This window comes from Nyctereutes procyonoides, unplaced genomic scaffold (genome assembly GCF_905146905.1).
Source record: "Nyctereutes procyonoides isolate TBG_1078 unplaced genomic scaffold, NYPRO_anot_genome, whole genome shotgun sequence".
Taxonomy (NCBI): Eukaryota; Metazoa; Chordata; class Mammalia; order Carnivora; family Canidae; genus Nyctereutes; species Nyctereutes procyonoides.
Window position 1 is genome coordinate 2,373,103 of NW_026575124.1, and position 14,816 is coordinate 2,387,918.

The following is a 14,816-nucleotide window of genomic DNA, read 5'->3' on the forward strand; positions in this document are numbered from 1 at the left end:
TTGAGCCAGTTTTATCTCAAAACATGTGCCTATAAGTAAAATAACTGGTCCTAGGCTCAGAAACCAAAAGAGAGATGCCATAATCAAACTCCTTTGTACAAATATTATATCCAGGGATCCCTGGGTGGCACAGCGGTTTGGCGCCTGCCTTTGGCTCAGCGCGTGATCCTGGAGACCCCGGATCGAGTCCCACGTCGGGCTCCCGATGCATGGAGCCTGCTTCTCCCTCTGCCTATGTCTCTGCCTCTCTCTCTCTCTCTGTGACTATCATAAATAAATAAAAATTTAAAAAAAATTGTACAAATATTATATCCAGAGTATTTTTACACACCTGTTAGATGGAATCATGCCTCCTTGAGTAACAGCTCCATCACTACCTGCATAAACTGACCAAATAACTTTAAATCTCTGATGTAATAATGAGAGGCTCATATTTACTGAGCCCTTCCTCAGTGCCAAACCCTGACTAGGTGCTTTATGTATATAAGCTCACATCACTCCTATAAGAAAGGTACCATGATTAGATTCATTTCATAAATAAGGAAATTGAGGTTTAGAAAAATTAATAGCTTGTTCAGGATCACCCAGTTTGTGAGTAGTGAAGCCTGACTGATCTCACAGTCTGGACATCTAACTGTCATACCACTCTGTCCCTGGGATGGTTTTAACCTAAAAAAGATCTGCTTCCTGCCTGTTCTTTTCAGAGATGTATTCTGAAGCTTGTGGAGGTGAGGATATTGAATTAGCAAAAATTGCACACATGAAGATACCTTGGATGAAACATTTTTTTAATATGCAGAAAAATAGGTCAAAATGAATGGATTTAAAATAAAATAAGGAGGACACCTGGGTAGCTCAGCGGTTGGGTGTCTGCCTTCGGCTCAGGGGCTCAGGGCGTGATTCTGGGTTGGGGATGGAGTCCTCCATAGGGCTCCCCACAGGGAGTCTGCTTCTCCTTCTGCCTGTGTCTCTGCCTGTCTCTGTGTGTCTCTTGTGAATAAATAAATAAAATATTTTTTAAAAATTAAGAAGTAAAATAAAACAAGGAATATTCATAATAGCCATTTGCAAGAGAAAATTACCATATCCGGAATCTTATGGACTCCTGTACTCTGGAAAATGTTTAGAAAAAAATAGACTTCTCCTTCTCAGAAATGTTTGAGCTTAAGTTTAAATTCTTTTTTTTTTAAGATTTTATTTATTTATTTGAGAGAGAGAGAAAGCACAAGCAGGGGGAGGGCAGAGGGAGAAGCAGATTCCCCACTGAGCAGGGAGCCCTATGCAGGACTACTCCATTCCAGGACTCTGGGATCAGGACCCAAAATGAATGCAGACATGCAACTGACTGAACCACCCAGGCACCCCTTAAGTTTAAATTCTGAACCAAAATAAAGACCACTAAAGTACTCCTTACCATTTATTTAATTCTAAAATAAACTAGGATAAGATAAGACGTAATTCCTAAGCCTTGGCCCCTCCCAATTGGAATGCAGACCAGTCTTGAGATTTATGTCTGTGAGCCCAGATCCCCCTGTGGGGAAAAGATTTTACAGACTATTCACCCCTGGAATGCGTGACTGGGGGGAGTGGACTTTTTCCTTCCTTTCACTTTCCTTTTTTTTTTTTTTTTGCCTTTAGCCTTCCAAATGTAACTAAAAGTGAAATTGGAGTGCCAGGGCTGGAAACAGTGGTTTCAGGGGCAGCCCTGGGAGCTCTGCTTCCAAGAAAAGATCGCCAGAGATTCCCCAAGAAATCCAGTACCACCTATCAAAAAAACAAATTTTGTATGCATAAATTTATCCCACAACAAAAATCATGGTTCTTATTAGATATAATAAATATGAGTAATTAACTAGGGCACCTGTGGCACAGAGCCTGTGGACCACTGGGTGGAGTTAAGGCTTATCTGTAAAGGGTTCATTTCCCTAGATTAGGTCCTGAAACCAGACGCTGTTTAGATGAAATTGAAGGGGTCCAGAATGAGCTTCCCCAAATGTGCATTTTTGGCTTGTGGATTGTTTTGAGCTGAAGTCAATCAAGGCCTGCAAAGCTAAGGAAGAGCTTTTATCTTCCCTTTAACTGCCTAAAATAATTTAGATAGAGGGCCTAGTCCAGGAAGAGAACTATCATCAGAGATAACTACAAAGAATATGAGCTAAGTGGGAAGCTCAATAGGGCCTGTTTGTTCAGATTCCTGTCTGGCTCCATTGTCTCTGCTTGCCATGGCAAACATTTGCTTACCGAATATTTACTCTTCCCATCTTCCTGTAAGTTATCTTCCTCCCCTTTGAAGTCTCAGACCCCTCGTAGCTCAGGATGGCATACAAGCCCCAATTGCTTGCCCACCTGTGGGTCTCATAGTCTCAGGGGGCTGTTGTATACATGTAATTAGATTAGTTTTTCTCCTTTAGTGTGTTTTATGTCAATATAATTAATAGACCCACCAAAAGAACCTAAAAGGGTAAAGAAAAATTCTTCCTCCTCTACAGAACACAGCAGAGCTTACCCTGGAGGGAAAAAACACTTGGAAATCCCACCAAAAAGATCAGGACAGAAAATCAATTCCCAAGTTCTATCCTGTATGGGGTAAGGTTAAGCACACAGGCTTTAGAGGCAACATACCTGGATTCAGGACGTGGTTCTGCAGCTCACAAACCACGCAACTTTGAGTACATTCCTCATCTTCCCTGTGCCTCAATTCCTTACCTATAAAATGGTTATAGTGACCGGCACTGAGGAGGGCACTTGATGGGATGAGCACTGGGTGTTATACTGTATGTTGGCAGATTGAATTTAAAACTTTTAAAAATATAAAAAATAAGGTAAAATAAAATGGGTATAATAGTAGTTCTTACTTTACAGAATTATGGTGAGCATTAACTGACATAATGCATGTCAAGTGCTTGGAAGAGTACTTAGCACATGATCAGTGATCAGTAAACATTAGCTATTATGACTGACAAAAAGGAGATCCTAGCACTTGTCCTGCCTACTTCTCAAGACAAGCAAAATATATTCTCATAAATATTTGGTCTTTACCCACAGTTTCTGGCTCACAGCTTCCAAATCCCTTGGAATTTCCTGAACAACAGAGCTATGGGAGCATCTTTTGTGCTATTTGGTCTGTCTGCAGTTTCTGAAGAGGCTTTAGAGCCATATCGTGATTCATAACAAGTTCCTTTCCATCACAGCAGGGTTTATTAATGAAGGTGACTTTTGGAAAGCATTTAAGGATGGGGCCTCGTTGCCAGGGAAACTATGAATAGTGGGTTGGAACTTTCAGCCCCATCCCCTGATTCCTGGGAAAGGGAGAGGGGCTAGAGTCTGAATCAATCACCAATAGCCCCTGAGTTAATCAACCATGCCTATGCAATGGACCCTCCATCAAAATCCCAAAGGAGGGTGTAAAGAGAGCTTCCAGTTTGAGAAACAGAACCGTTCCATGTGCCACTGTGCCAGGGCCCTAAGCTCCATGAACACAGACGCTTCTTTGTTCTGGACCTTGCCATATGTATCTCTTCATAGGGCTGTTGATTTGTATCCTTTGATAACCTGCATAATAAGGCAGTAATCTAGTGAGTAAATGGGTTTCCTGAGTTCTGTGAGCCATTCTAGCAGGTTAAATGAACCCAAAGAGGGGGTCATGGGAACCTCTAATTTACAGCCAGTTGGTCAGAAGCATAGGTAACGTACTCACAATTGGCATCCTCTCGGAACCTCCAATTTGTCGCTGGTCAATCACAAGCCCAGATAAGAACAGTCTTCTGGGCTTGTGATGGCATCAGAAGTGGAGGGTGGTCTTGTGGGACTGAACCTCTTACCTGTGCTATCTGATGCTAGCTTGAGGTAGATAGTGTCAGAACTGAGTGGAATTCTGGATACCTTGTTGGTGTCCGAGAACTGCTTGTTGGTGTGGGGAAGCCTCCATACGCATGTCGGATTTGGGTCCAGGAACCTAAAAAGAACATCTCAGACCTGGGAATAGAAACTGCAGTTCTCCACAAACCCACCCCTCTTCCTTTCAGGCTGTCCTGGGCCAAATGCCAGGAACCACATTCAACTGGTTTGAGCCAGAGATATCAGTTTCCACAGTCTCTTCTGGTGGGAGCTGCTGGGAAAGGCCTTTCTCAGGTCAGGGCCAGTTGCTGCCCAGATTCCATTCACTCCCACATATGGGAGTGAATTCACTCTAAACCCTGCACAGATTCTGCTGAGAATCTCCTGTACCTGCTTTCTCCCAGTAGTGTGAAGTCAGGGACTCTGCTCTCATCATTTCCTAATGCATTCAGTCATCTTTCTGATGTTTCTCAGGCACCTGCTGTGCGCCCTGGCCTGGTACTGAGGAGTCCCAGCCTAGCGTGGACAGCTAATATTAGGGTTGTGAGATCTGTGCAGAAGCAAGCGCTGGCTTCTCTTGGACTTTTCTGCCCCATTGTTTCCGAGTCCTGTAAAGCTCCTCTGATCTCTAAGCCTTACATCAGAATGTTAGGCACCTATTGTCCCTTGGGCAGAGGAGACATAGTAGAGCCTGCATCTAGAATCCAGCATAGGGCCTGGCTCAGGGATATTGGTTGGGTGGAATCAAAGGTGATGTCTTGCTCTCAGTTTAGATGATGGGAGCCCAGACCTCATAATACCAGGTAGGTGGAAGGGGGAGGAGGGAGGGCTGCAGGGGTGCACAGCATGAACCCAACTCCTAGGAGGTAGACAAGTAAAGAGAGGCCCCTCTCTAGCAGTCATGCTCTCCCTGCTCTAAGCCCAAGTGCCACGTCTGCCTCTAACATTTGTAGGCCTAAGGAAGAGCACAGATGAAGAGCCACCTACCGTGTAGCTAAATCTGTATAAAGTATAAGTTAATTATGAATGATCTAGACTTGCGTCACGATAAGCATACCTTCGTAATAACCTGGAAGACGAGGTTTGAATTTAGACTTCTAGCACTCTTGGAAGTTCTGTGCTAGTATGTTCCGCAGTCTTGGTCCTCAGTCTACAGTCTGCTTCTCTTCCCTCTGGCAGAGCCACCTCATGAGGGGGTGGGTGTGTATTTATACAAAGGGCTGTGTATTTAAGCAAAGGACTTCGTGTGTATTTATAAACCCTGCAGCTCGCATATCCACTCTCCATCCCCCCAGATCCCTGACAAATAGCTGCCCCTTGGTCGCCTCTTGGGCCTGGGAGTGTGCACACCAATGGCACAGCCGGTCCAGACCCAGACAAGAGGGGACGGAGAGTAGGCTTTGCAGGGAATCCTGAGGTCCTAGAAGGAGAAAGGGCACATCTTGGCCCGGCATTCCGTGGGGCTGACCATGGTGGGAGGGTCATGGCAGGGCTTTCTGAAGGGAGAGTCCAGGGCACTGACCCGCACCCTCTTGCAATGGGGTTTTCTAGGCTACAATCTCTGATAACAAGGGCAGCTCCCTGGCACGCACCTGGCTTCTCCCTGTCAGCCCCACCCCGCGAGGCGAAGGACAGACAAGCAGACCAGTACAAAAGAAAAATACTGTTTATTCCACACAACTACACCAAGTGCTTCATCCCCATTCCTCCCTCCCCGCCCGTCACTCCAGCCCTTGGCAGGCTTTGCCCCATGTCGGGGTCAGAACCCCAGTGTCAGAGCCTGGCCTTAGGGGACAGGAAGGGAATCTAGGCAGAGGAAGGTGATAGGGTCCAAGGACATGAAAAACGTGAGGGTCTCTCATTCCAAACTCAAGCGTGTTCCTCAATCGCGTGGGGCCAAATTCTTTCCTGGGCCCCCACTAGATGAAATGCCGTGGACAGTGCAGGCTCAAAGACCCCAGCTGATTCACTAGGCCATGGAAAGTTTTGGTCTTTCTTTCGCTTAAAACAAACAATACCACACACAAACAGATCATTTCTGTCCCTTCTCCTGCCTTTCCACGGCAAAGGGGCCACGAAGCTCTGGCTTCTGTCCAGAAAGGTGCTTTCAAAACAAAAATTATATAAACTCCCTTCAGAGCCTGATGCTACCAGAAACAAAGCAAAAACCCCCCCTTGGGTACAGATAGCTACTCCTGAGGACCCTACAGTCGGGGAGCAGTAGGGACAGCAGGGCTGTGAGCTCTGCCTTGGGCCATTTCGGGGGGAGGGGGGCACTCTGCAGTGGGAATTCAGCCTGCAAAAATTCTGCCCCTGGTGTCATCCCTCCGAAAGACCTACCCATCCTTCCTGGAGAAGAGAAACCGGTTTCATCCTTAGCCCAGCCTCGGGAAGACAAATTTAGAAAAAGGAGGAGCTGAGAAAGCATGGCCGGGCCTAATTTAGACCAGAACTTCATTATCGCTTTCCTTTCCCAGACCAGGACAGATGGCATCCTCCTGCATATCTCCTGCCATGGACACACCCGGGATTATACGCTACTCCCAGGGCTCCAGCTGTGACCCACTTGTCTCTCCCAAAAAAGAAAGCATAGCTGAACACAAGTGCTTGAGGGCGACAAACCTGCCTCCCTGTAATTTATTGGAGTGTGAGTCACTGAGGCCTTTACAAGCTCCAGGACTTTAACTCTTCTGACGGCCAACTTGTTTACAGCGACCCTCCCAGGTGAGCTCCGCATCTCCCTGAGACAGAGTTGATAACCCTAAATCTGAGGGTGAAGCCCCCCCTGCCCCCGCCATGGGACACGTATTCTTTCCTGGGAGGCTGGGGCAGTTAAGGTGCTCGCTTGCTTCCTCACTCCCACCACACTCAGGGAGGCCTGGGGGGTCTGAACACAGTGGGGCAGGGGTGGCGGTGTGTGTGTGTGTGTGCGGCAGTTTGACACAATTGTCCTCTCACTGGCGGGGCACCAAGAGTGTGGCCACTCTGCAAGGTCGGGCCGGACACGGACCAGGAAACAACAGCAAGCCAGAGGAAGCTGGACGAGGAGGTGGCTCTGCATCCAGCGGGGGTGGGGACATGCCCTTGCCACCACGTCAGGGTGTGTCATGTGAGGGGCAGTGCGGGGCAGCTGCTGCAGACCCGGCCCTGTGACTGGTGGCCCTTTAGGGACAGTCTACACAGCAAGTCTAGGTTCATCTAAGCAAACCTCCTAGTGCTCCCCTGACCTCCCGGAGCAATATACTGAGTTCCAGGGACTGTCCAGCCACAGCGAGGCTGGGAAACTCACTTAGCAGCTTGGATGAGACGCCAGCCCTCAATGTGCCATAGCTGTCCTCTCTACAGGTGACACCCATCCTGCTTTGGGGGGTCTTCTTGACTCAGAGGAGCATGGGGCCGGGGGTGGGGGGATTGCTTGCACAAACACGTGGTCTAAGACTTTGGACAAAATAAGATTTCTCCTCCGGTATCCAAGGCTCAAAGTCACAAAGAAAATTAGAGTTAAGTCACCTTCCGCAAGAGACCTTCCTGGGCTGCCGTCAGCTCTTTCTGGATGTTGACCTTTTCCCCAGGGTCTTGCTGTCAGGTTTAGGGTTTCACTTGCCCCTTGTGAGAAGGCCCAGTACTGGGTTGGGGGTGAGTGGGAGGACAAGAGAAAGAGAGTCAGATCCCTTCCCTCTTTTTTCTCCAGGTGCTGGGGAAAAACAATTGGAAGCTTGGGAAGCACGATTTTTATAGGCCGCCAGTTCTTTATAAGCCTCACTGTTTAGTGGTGGGGGGACAGCCATGGGCAGAAATTAGACTAAAATCTGGGAGGATGGGCTTATTTATTTAGTTCCCAACCTGCTGTAGACCTAGGTCAGCTCCTGGACAGCTAGAGTTCAAAGCTGCTTCCTTCCAACACGGATCACACGTGAAAAGGTTCTGCTTTAGTGCAATTTCCCCCCAAAGGAATCAGGAAGAAATGGGAAAGGAGATCACATGTTCTGGCCCCAGGGCTGTGGGAACCTTCTGACCTTGAAGGCAAGGCGGACACTGAGCCTGACCTTCTGAGCAGCTCATCACACTTTTCAGAATTGTGCCTCTTGGGTCCTTTCAGGGACAGTGTGCCTGGGAGGTGAGGCTGTGGTTCCGCTGGACAAGCTGCTGTACCTGCCACGCTTACACAGAGGAGCAAAGGGGAAAGGAGGGTGGAGAGAGAGAATGCCATCAAAAACAAGAGCTAATGGCCAGGGGTCCTCAGAGGCTGCGGTGGCCCTGCCCCAAAGACGGAGAGTTTCTGGTTCCCAACCAGGACTCACCCTTTGAAAACCACATTAGCAAAGTGCTTCTTTAAGTGACACCACTTAAGGGAGGGGTCCCTTGGCGTGACCGGCCCCGAGAAGAGCCTGGAGTCCTCGGGTGGGCCCCTCCGCCCTCCCCAGGCTGTGAGATATGTGGAGGACAGGAGGGAGGCAGTGGATGCACATGCACACAGTGGACTCTCACGACCCCGGACGAGCACAGCTGCCCGTGGACAGGTGCTGTCACGGCAGTGGCTGCAGCCAGGTGCCAAGGGAATAGTACAAAGTGCTGGAACGCAAGGCTGGGGGCCGAGCCCTAAGGGATCTGAAAGACATTCAGCTTGCTGGTGTTCTTGAGCGTCTGGCGCCGATTGCAGAACCAGACCCGCACGACCTCCCGGTCGTAGTTGAGCTCCTTAGCAATCTCGGTGATCTCCTGGCCTGTGGGCAGCGGGTTCTTCTCGAAGTAGGCATTCAGAGCCTCTATGGCCTGGGGGGTGAAGGAGGTGCGGCGTTTGCGTTTCTTGGAGGGCTCCCCTCCCACAAACTCCATCAGGTTCTGCTGCCCTTCCTGGTTCCGGAGTTCGGCTTCATTCAGCCACTTCTCCAGCACTGGCTTCAGCTTCTGGGCACTCTTGGGTGTGATGTCCAGCTTCTCGAACCTGTGGGTGACCCAAGGCCCGGAAGGGACAGTGAGAATGTCCTACACCCCACACTGGGGAGTACTCTCCGCGAGGGGCTGCTCCTCTCAGGACCGGTGACACTGTACTCAGTGTTCCCCTCCCCAACCCCACCAAGACCACCCTGGCCCAGCCCAGCCCAAACTCCTCAGGCTGTCCTGGATCCCAGGTCATAACAGGGAGACCACTCCCATGGCCTTAGTTCAGTGGTGCAAGGATGACAGGGCAACTGCCCTATGAACAACTCCGGAACATTCACACCCAAATGAGTGGGGTCCTTGGAGAAGTTGTCTACAGAGGCCTTTAGAGAGGGCACATGGATGTCTCAAGTGCCACAGTCCCCAATTCAGTCTCACATCAGCATCATCAAGTCAGACTACTCTTTCCAGCCAAGCCTAGATGCGACCACAGAACTGCCAACAGGGCACCTGGTCCAGCACTCTCACTTGTCTAATCCACGGGCTTGGCAGGAACTTTTTGGCCATCTCTGAGCCATGTGCTCATTCTTTTTGAGACCCTCCGCCCTCCTCTGTGGCTAGCACCAGAACCAGTCCGAATGCTGATATCCCTTTCTAGCCATGCCTTGGAGGAGGGAGAGATAAGAGCATAAGAGGGGGAGTAGGGGGGTCGTGGTTGAGAGCTAAGTCAGGACCGGAGGTCCCACTTTTGTGAGCAACTTCATAAGCTGTACTCCTTTCCCTGTAGGGTTCCGAATGGATTAGGGTCTCGGGGTCCCCCCACCAAAAGACCATATAAACGCTCAGGATTAGAGGATAAACTTCAGAGGGCCTTCAGACGGACTAGATCAGTCTTTGGCTACTCTAGGTGTTCATGCCTAGGCTCAGAACAGCCCTCCCGGGCTGGAAGGAGGTAGGAGCAAGGGAGAACACAGAAAGGATCCATGCACCCGGGTCCCAGTGAGTGTCTAGTGACATCAGGTGTCTGAGCAGGCCTTGACCTGGTCCAGAGCAGCCTTACTCACCGGCAGATAGCTGACTGGCTGTAGGCTGGGCCTTCCGTGGCAGTCAGAGCCTGACCCACCTGAGTCTGCGTGAGGCCCAAGGACAGCCGTCGGATCTTAAAGTTCTTGGCAAACTCCCGGATCTCTTCCAAGTTGATTCCATCCTCATCCAGACTTGGGGTATGTGGCTCTGGGCCAGAGGAAGGGACCAGGGGTGAGTGTGTAAGACAGATGATACTACTGCTTATCTAGCTTATCAGCCTGGCCTGGTGAAACAGTGAGGGAGGAGGACATTTGACAAAAGGCCCATGTACCCTTAATCCCCTCATCACCCCTATTTCCAAAGCAAACAGGACTTGGGGGAAAGGAGCCTGGACTAACCTGTCTGGAAGTAGGGATCTATTTTCAAGTTCTTATAGCTCTAATGGCCGGCCCTCCCCCGTTCTCCTTACTCCTTAGCCCCAAGCACACCTGCACACTTTAGCTATCTACATTCCTCAAGCACTAGGTGAGAGACCAAGGGAGAGACAGCCAATGAGTTGGCTTCTCAAAGGAGCAGCCTCCACTATCATCATGCTTAGAATCCAGCTCCGCAGGACTGAGAATAAGAAAGCCAATCCCTGGCGTCAGGCCTTTGCTCTTCCCCTTTGGACTCTAGAAAGTTTATTAAAGACAGCAGCATCTAAACGTGCAGGGGTATCTGAATACATGCCTCTCCTCTCCTCTACAACCTTCTCTGGAGCCACTTACTCGATACCAACTGGCTGACAGTAGGGGTCTCAGAGCAGGTGATTGGAATGGGAGCAGAGGCAGATGGCTTGGCCGCTGGGGCGGGGCTGGTGATGACCACCGCAGGCTGGGGCACAGCTGGTGTGGGCTGGATGGGCTGTACCTAGGAGAAGAGAGCCAGTGAGTCCCTGGTCTCTGCATGGACCACAGGCAGGGCAAAATGGTCACGAAATCCTCACTCACCTGGCACACTCCTACCTGCGCCCCATCGCAAAGCAAGACTAGAAGCTACTTATTAGTACCCACCCAACAATAATGACCTCTGAAATAAGCACAGCAACATGGTGCACTAAGTTGAAGCCTCATAGTCAACTTAGGCAGCTCAGAGGCCCAGAGAGGTTCAGGACACATGGTCAAAGCCCCAACAAATGTCTGCCCTTGAGATAACTGCTCTCAAATCTGTTCCCTCAGAGCAGAAATGTAAGCCTGATTCTAGGGTCTTCCAGGCCCTGAATGTCCATTTAACAGGGAACTGGCAAGTGACTCCTGATATTTCCCTACAGTGAGATTCTGTGCAGCTATTAAAAAGAACATGGTGGGCAGCCCAGGTGGCCCAGCGGTTTAGCGCCGCCTTCAGCCCAGGGCGTGATCCTGGAGACCCGGGATCGAGTCCCATGCCAGGCTCCCTGCATGGAGCCTGCTTTTCCCTCTGCCTGTGTCTCTGCCTCTCTCACTCTGTGTCTCTCATGAATAAATACATAAAATCTCTTTTAAAAAAAATAAAATAAAAATAAAAAGAACATGGTAAATCTCTTAATTACACACAAAGAGCTCTGGGTCACAGTGCTAAGCGGAAAAAAAAAAAAGGAAAGCAAAACAGGTTTTATAGAACAATTCCTATAAAATATACACATGAATTTCCAGGAAAAAAAATCTTGAGGAACATAAAGCAAGTTGCCAACAGACATCATCTCTGAAGGTAGAATTGGAAGGGATTTTTACTTTTTTCCATTATACATAATATTGGAATTTTTATAAAAATCACATATTTATCAAGAGAAACTATAAATATATAAAATCAAATAAATAAATAAATAAATAAACAAATAAATAAATAAAATTGGTACTTTTGGTATGATTTTTTTAAAGTAAACTCTACCCCCAACATGGGGCTAGAACTCATGACCCTGAGATCAAGAGTCACATGCTCTACCGACTGGGTCGGCCAGGCGCCCTAGTATGATTTTAAAAAAATAAAAAATAAAAAGCTTCCTGGGGGGCAGCCCCAGTGCCCCAGAGGTTTAGTGCCGCCTTCAAAAAAAAATAAAAAAATAAAAGCTTCCTGGGGGGCCTGGGGGGCTCAGTAGGTTAAGTGTTTGCCTTCAGCTCAGGTCATGATCCCAGGGTTCTGGGATTGAGCCCCGAGTCAGACTCCCTGCTCAGGGCGAGTCTGCTTCTCCCTCTCCCTCTGCTCCTCCCAGCTTCTGCTCTCTCTCTTGCACTCGCTCGCTCTTTCTCTGTCTCTCAAATAAATAAAATCTTTAACAATAACAAAAGCTTCCTAAAAAGTGCAGATTTCTCTAGGATGGGTCCTATTCCGGGCTTCTACCTCTTGGGACCTATTAAGCCCATTCTCTCTTCATCCCCAGAGCCTTATTAACCTTAGGTCAGGGCTCCTCGTTTCTTGCCTAGAACTGTTTCAGCGGCTTCCTAGCAGGTTACAAGGACTCAAGTCTCACTACAATTCAGTTCTTAGCTCCCCCTGGATAATAGGTAATTTCTTTCTTTCTTTTTCTTTTAAGGTAATTTCTTTTTTAAGTAGGCTCTAGCCCAGCTTAGAGCCCAACTCGGGGCTTGGACTCATGACCCTGAGATCAAGACCTGAGCTGAGATGAAGAGTCAGATGCTTAACCAACTGAGCCCCCCCCCCAGGAGCCCCCCCACACCCCACGTAACTTCTTTTTAATACACATCTAGCCACTTCCCTGCTAAAGGCCCTTTCATGAGTCCCCACTATATTCAATAACAGTGATAAAATAAAAGCATCATTTTTTCAGTGCTTCCTGTGTACCAGGGTGTTAACTGTCTTATGTGTAATACATCTGTTAACATTCATAACCTTCTAGCACACCTGAGTGGCTCAGTCAGTTAAGCATCTGCCTTTAGCTCAGGTTGTGATCCTGGGGTCCTGGGATAGAGCCCTGAATAGGGATCCCAGCTCTGTGGGGAGCCTGCTTCTCTGTCTTCCCCTGCTCTCGTTCTCCCTCTCAAATAAATAAATAAAATCTTTATTTAAAAAAAACATTCATAGCCTCTGATAATCTCCATCTTACAGATGAGGCTAAGAGGTTATTCACAAAGCCTGGAAGCAGCACACCACATTGGAGAGTCACAACCTCCGCATCACCTAAGAACTTGCTAGAAATGCAAATTCTTGGGCTCCACCCGAGACCTACTAAATAAGAAACTCCGGGGGTGTGGGGGGAATGTGTGTGTGTGCTGGGAATCTGCATTCCAAGTCCCCCAGGTGGTGGTTCTGAGACCCACTCAAGTTTGGGAGCCCCTGCTCTGGCACATTGTAATTCCACAGTTATATAGAGGTAGACCCACTCTTCCATCCAATTCATCCCTTTAGATTAGTTCGACACCCCTTCTCTATGAGGTCTTGCTGAACTCCCCAGTCTGTCAAGAGCTCCCTTCTCTGGGTCCCCACAGCACCTTATCATGTCCTTATCATAGTCTCTGTCATGCTGGCTTGCAATTGCCTCCAGCGCCAGGCTACCTACGGCTAGGAAGGGCATCATCTTACTCATCTCTAGATCTTTAGCACCTGGAATCTAGTGGGCACTCAAAACTGTTCCTGCAATGAACAAAGAAAGGAAAATTCAAAGCCACAGTGCACAGTACAGGAGTGAAGTGGCAGGGGTGGAGAATAACCTCCTGGGGCTTTTCTGGCAGTTTGTTCATCCTGGAGCTAATGGAGGCTCAGTTTCCTTTGACCACCTCCCTGGCCTTCTCAGCATGGCACTGGCCTCTGCGGGGACATACACGTGTTTTTTGTGTGTGGGGTGGGTGTGGGTGTGTGGGGAGTGCTCTTTCCCTGGACAGAGTATATGGGGAGTCGCTTGGGCCTTCACTTTGGGGTGGTACTCTGTTTCCCAGGGACTTCAGAAGATAATCTTGTCCTGCCCTGGAGTCTTGAGGGAGGCAGCCCATGCCAGACAGCACTGCCTGACCCCCACTGCCCCACCCCTGCCCTCGCCCCAACCCAGCCCTTGTACCTCGCTCTTAGCAGGGGACTCAGGCGTGCTTGCCTTCCGGACAGCCACAGGTGGAGGCAGGGGGCTGCTGGCCAGGGTCGCAATCACCTGGCCCTGGGCATTCAACAACAGCTGGGGTGTCACAGCCTGGACCTGCAGGCTCTGGGCTGGTGCTGGGGCTGCCACGCTAGCCGAGTTCACTACCCACGGAAGCGCTCCAATAACCTGGGGGGAAACAACGCAGGGACCCCAGGGGTGAGGCCAGTGTCTGGTTCTGTCCCTTGCCCAAATCCCCACGCTGGCAGGGAAGGGACTTAACTCATTTAACCCTCCTGGACCTCAATTTCCTCATCAATAGAGAAAAGGGTTCATACTCTAGGAGCTGCTTCCTTCAATCTATCTCTAGAGCGGTGGTGGAGCAGGAATAGGTCTGCACATGATTCGCACCGCCGTGGACGTGAATCCCTGCCCTACCTTAATTTCTCTGAGCCTCAGCCTTCTCCCCTGTAAAACGGGCGTGAAAATCTCCACCTAACAGACCTGCACTCAAAATGAGGGGAGATAATGTGCGAGAAAGCGCCTAACACAGAGAGCCTGGCCACAAAGTGGGTGCTCCACCAATGAAAACCCCCAACTAGAAGTGAGCACCTGCAGGGCAGGGTGGTGGCTACACCCCTGCCTGGGCTCAGCATCCGCAGAGAGCTGCCACACAAGAGGTGCGACCAGCAGCTTGACACCCTGGTCCAGCTCCTGGGGCCCTGAGCTCGAGTCCTGGCCCTCCGGGCAGCGTCTCCACGGCCCCCACCCCTCAGCCCTGGCTTTGACCACTTGCCTGTCCCTGAGCGTTGGTGAGGATCTGACTGCTGATCCCCGGCATGCTGGGAATGGCGTTGGCAATGACCGGAGTGGTAGTGAGGGAGCCTAGGATCTGGGTCTGTCCCCCGAGGGAAGCAGCACTGATCTGCGGGGGGAGAGAGAGCCTTGCTCAGAGGCCGACGGGCCAGAAGGAGCCCAAGGCTGGGAGGGGAAGGCTGAGTGCTCTTGGGGGGGTGGGGAGCCAGGTGCT

The 14,816-nt window shown here is 49.7% G+C and overlaps 1 protein-coding gene across 1 annotated transcript in view; it reads right to left on the reverse strand.

Annotated features, from left to right (window-relative positions):
- Window positions 1-5,487: 5,487 nt before the first annotated feature.
- Window positions 5,488-14,816, reverse strand: part of POU6F1 (POU class 6 homeobox 1) — a 29,886-nt gene continuing 20,557 nt past the window's right edge. Inside the window, 5 exon segments of the mRNA XM_055337140.1 lie at window positions 5,488-8,782; window positions 9,783-9,951; window positions 10,512-10,653; window positions 13,772-13,975; window positions 14,583-14,711. Coding sequence (XP_055193115.1) covers window positions 8,437-8,782; window positions 9,783-9,951; window positions 10,512-10,653; window positions 13,772-13,975; window positions 14,583-14,711 — 990 coding nt within the window. The 3' untranslated portion in view covers window positions 5,488-8,436.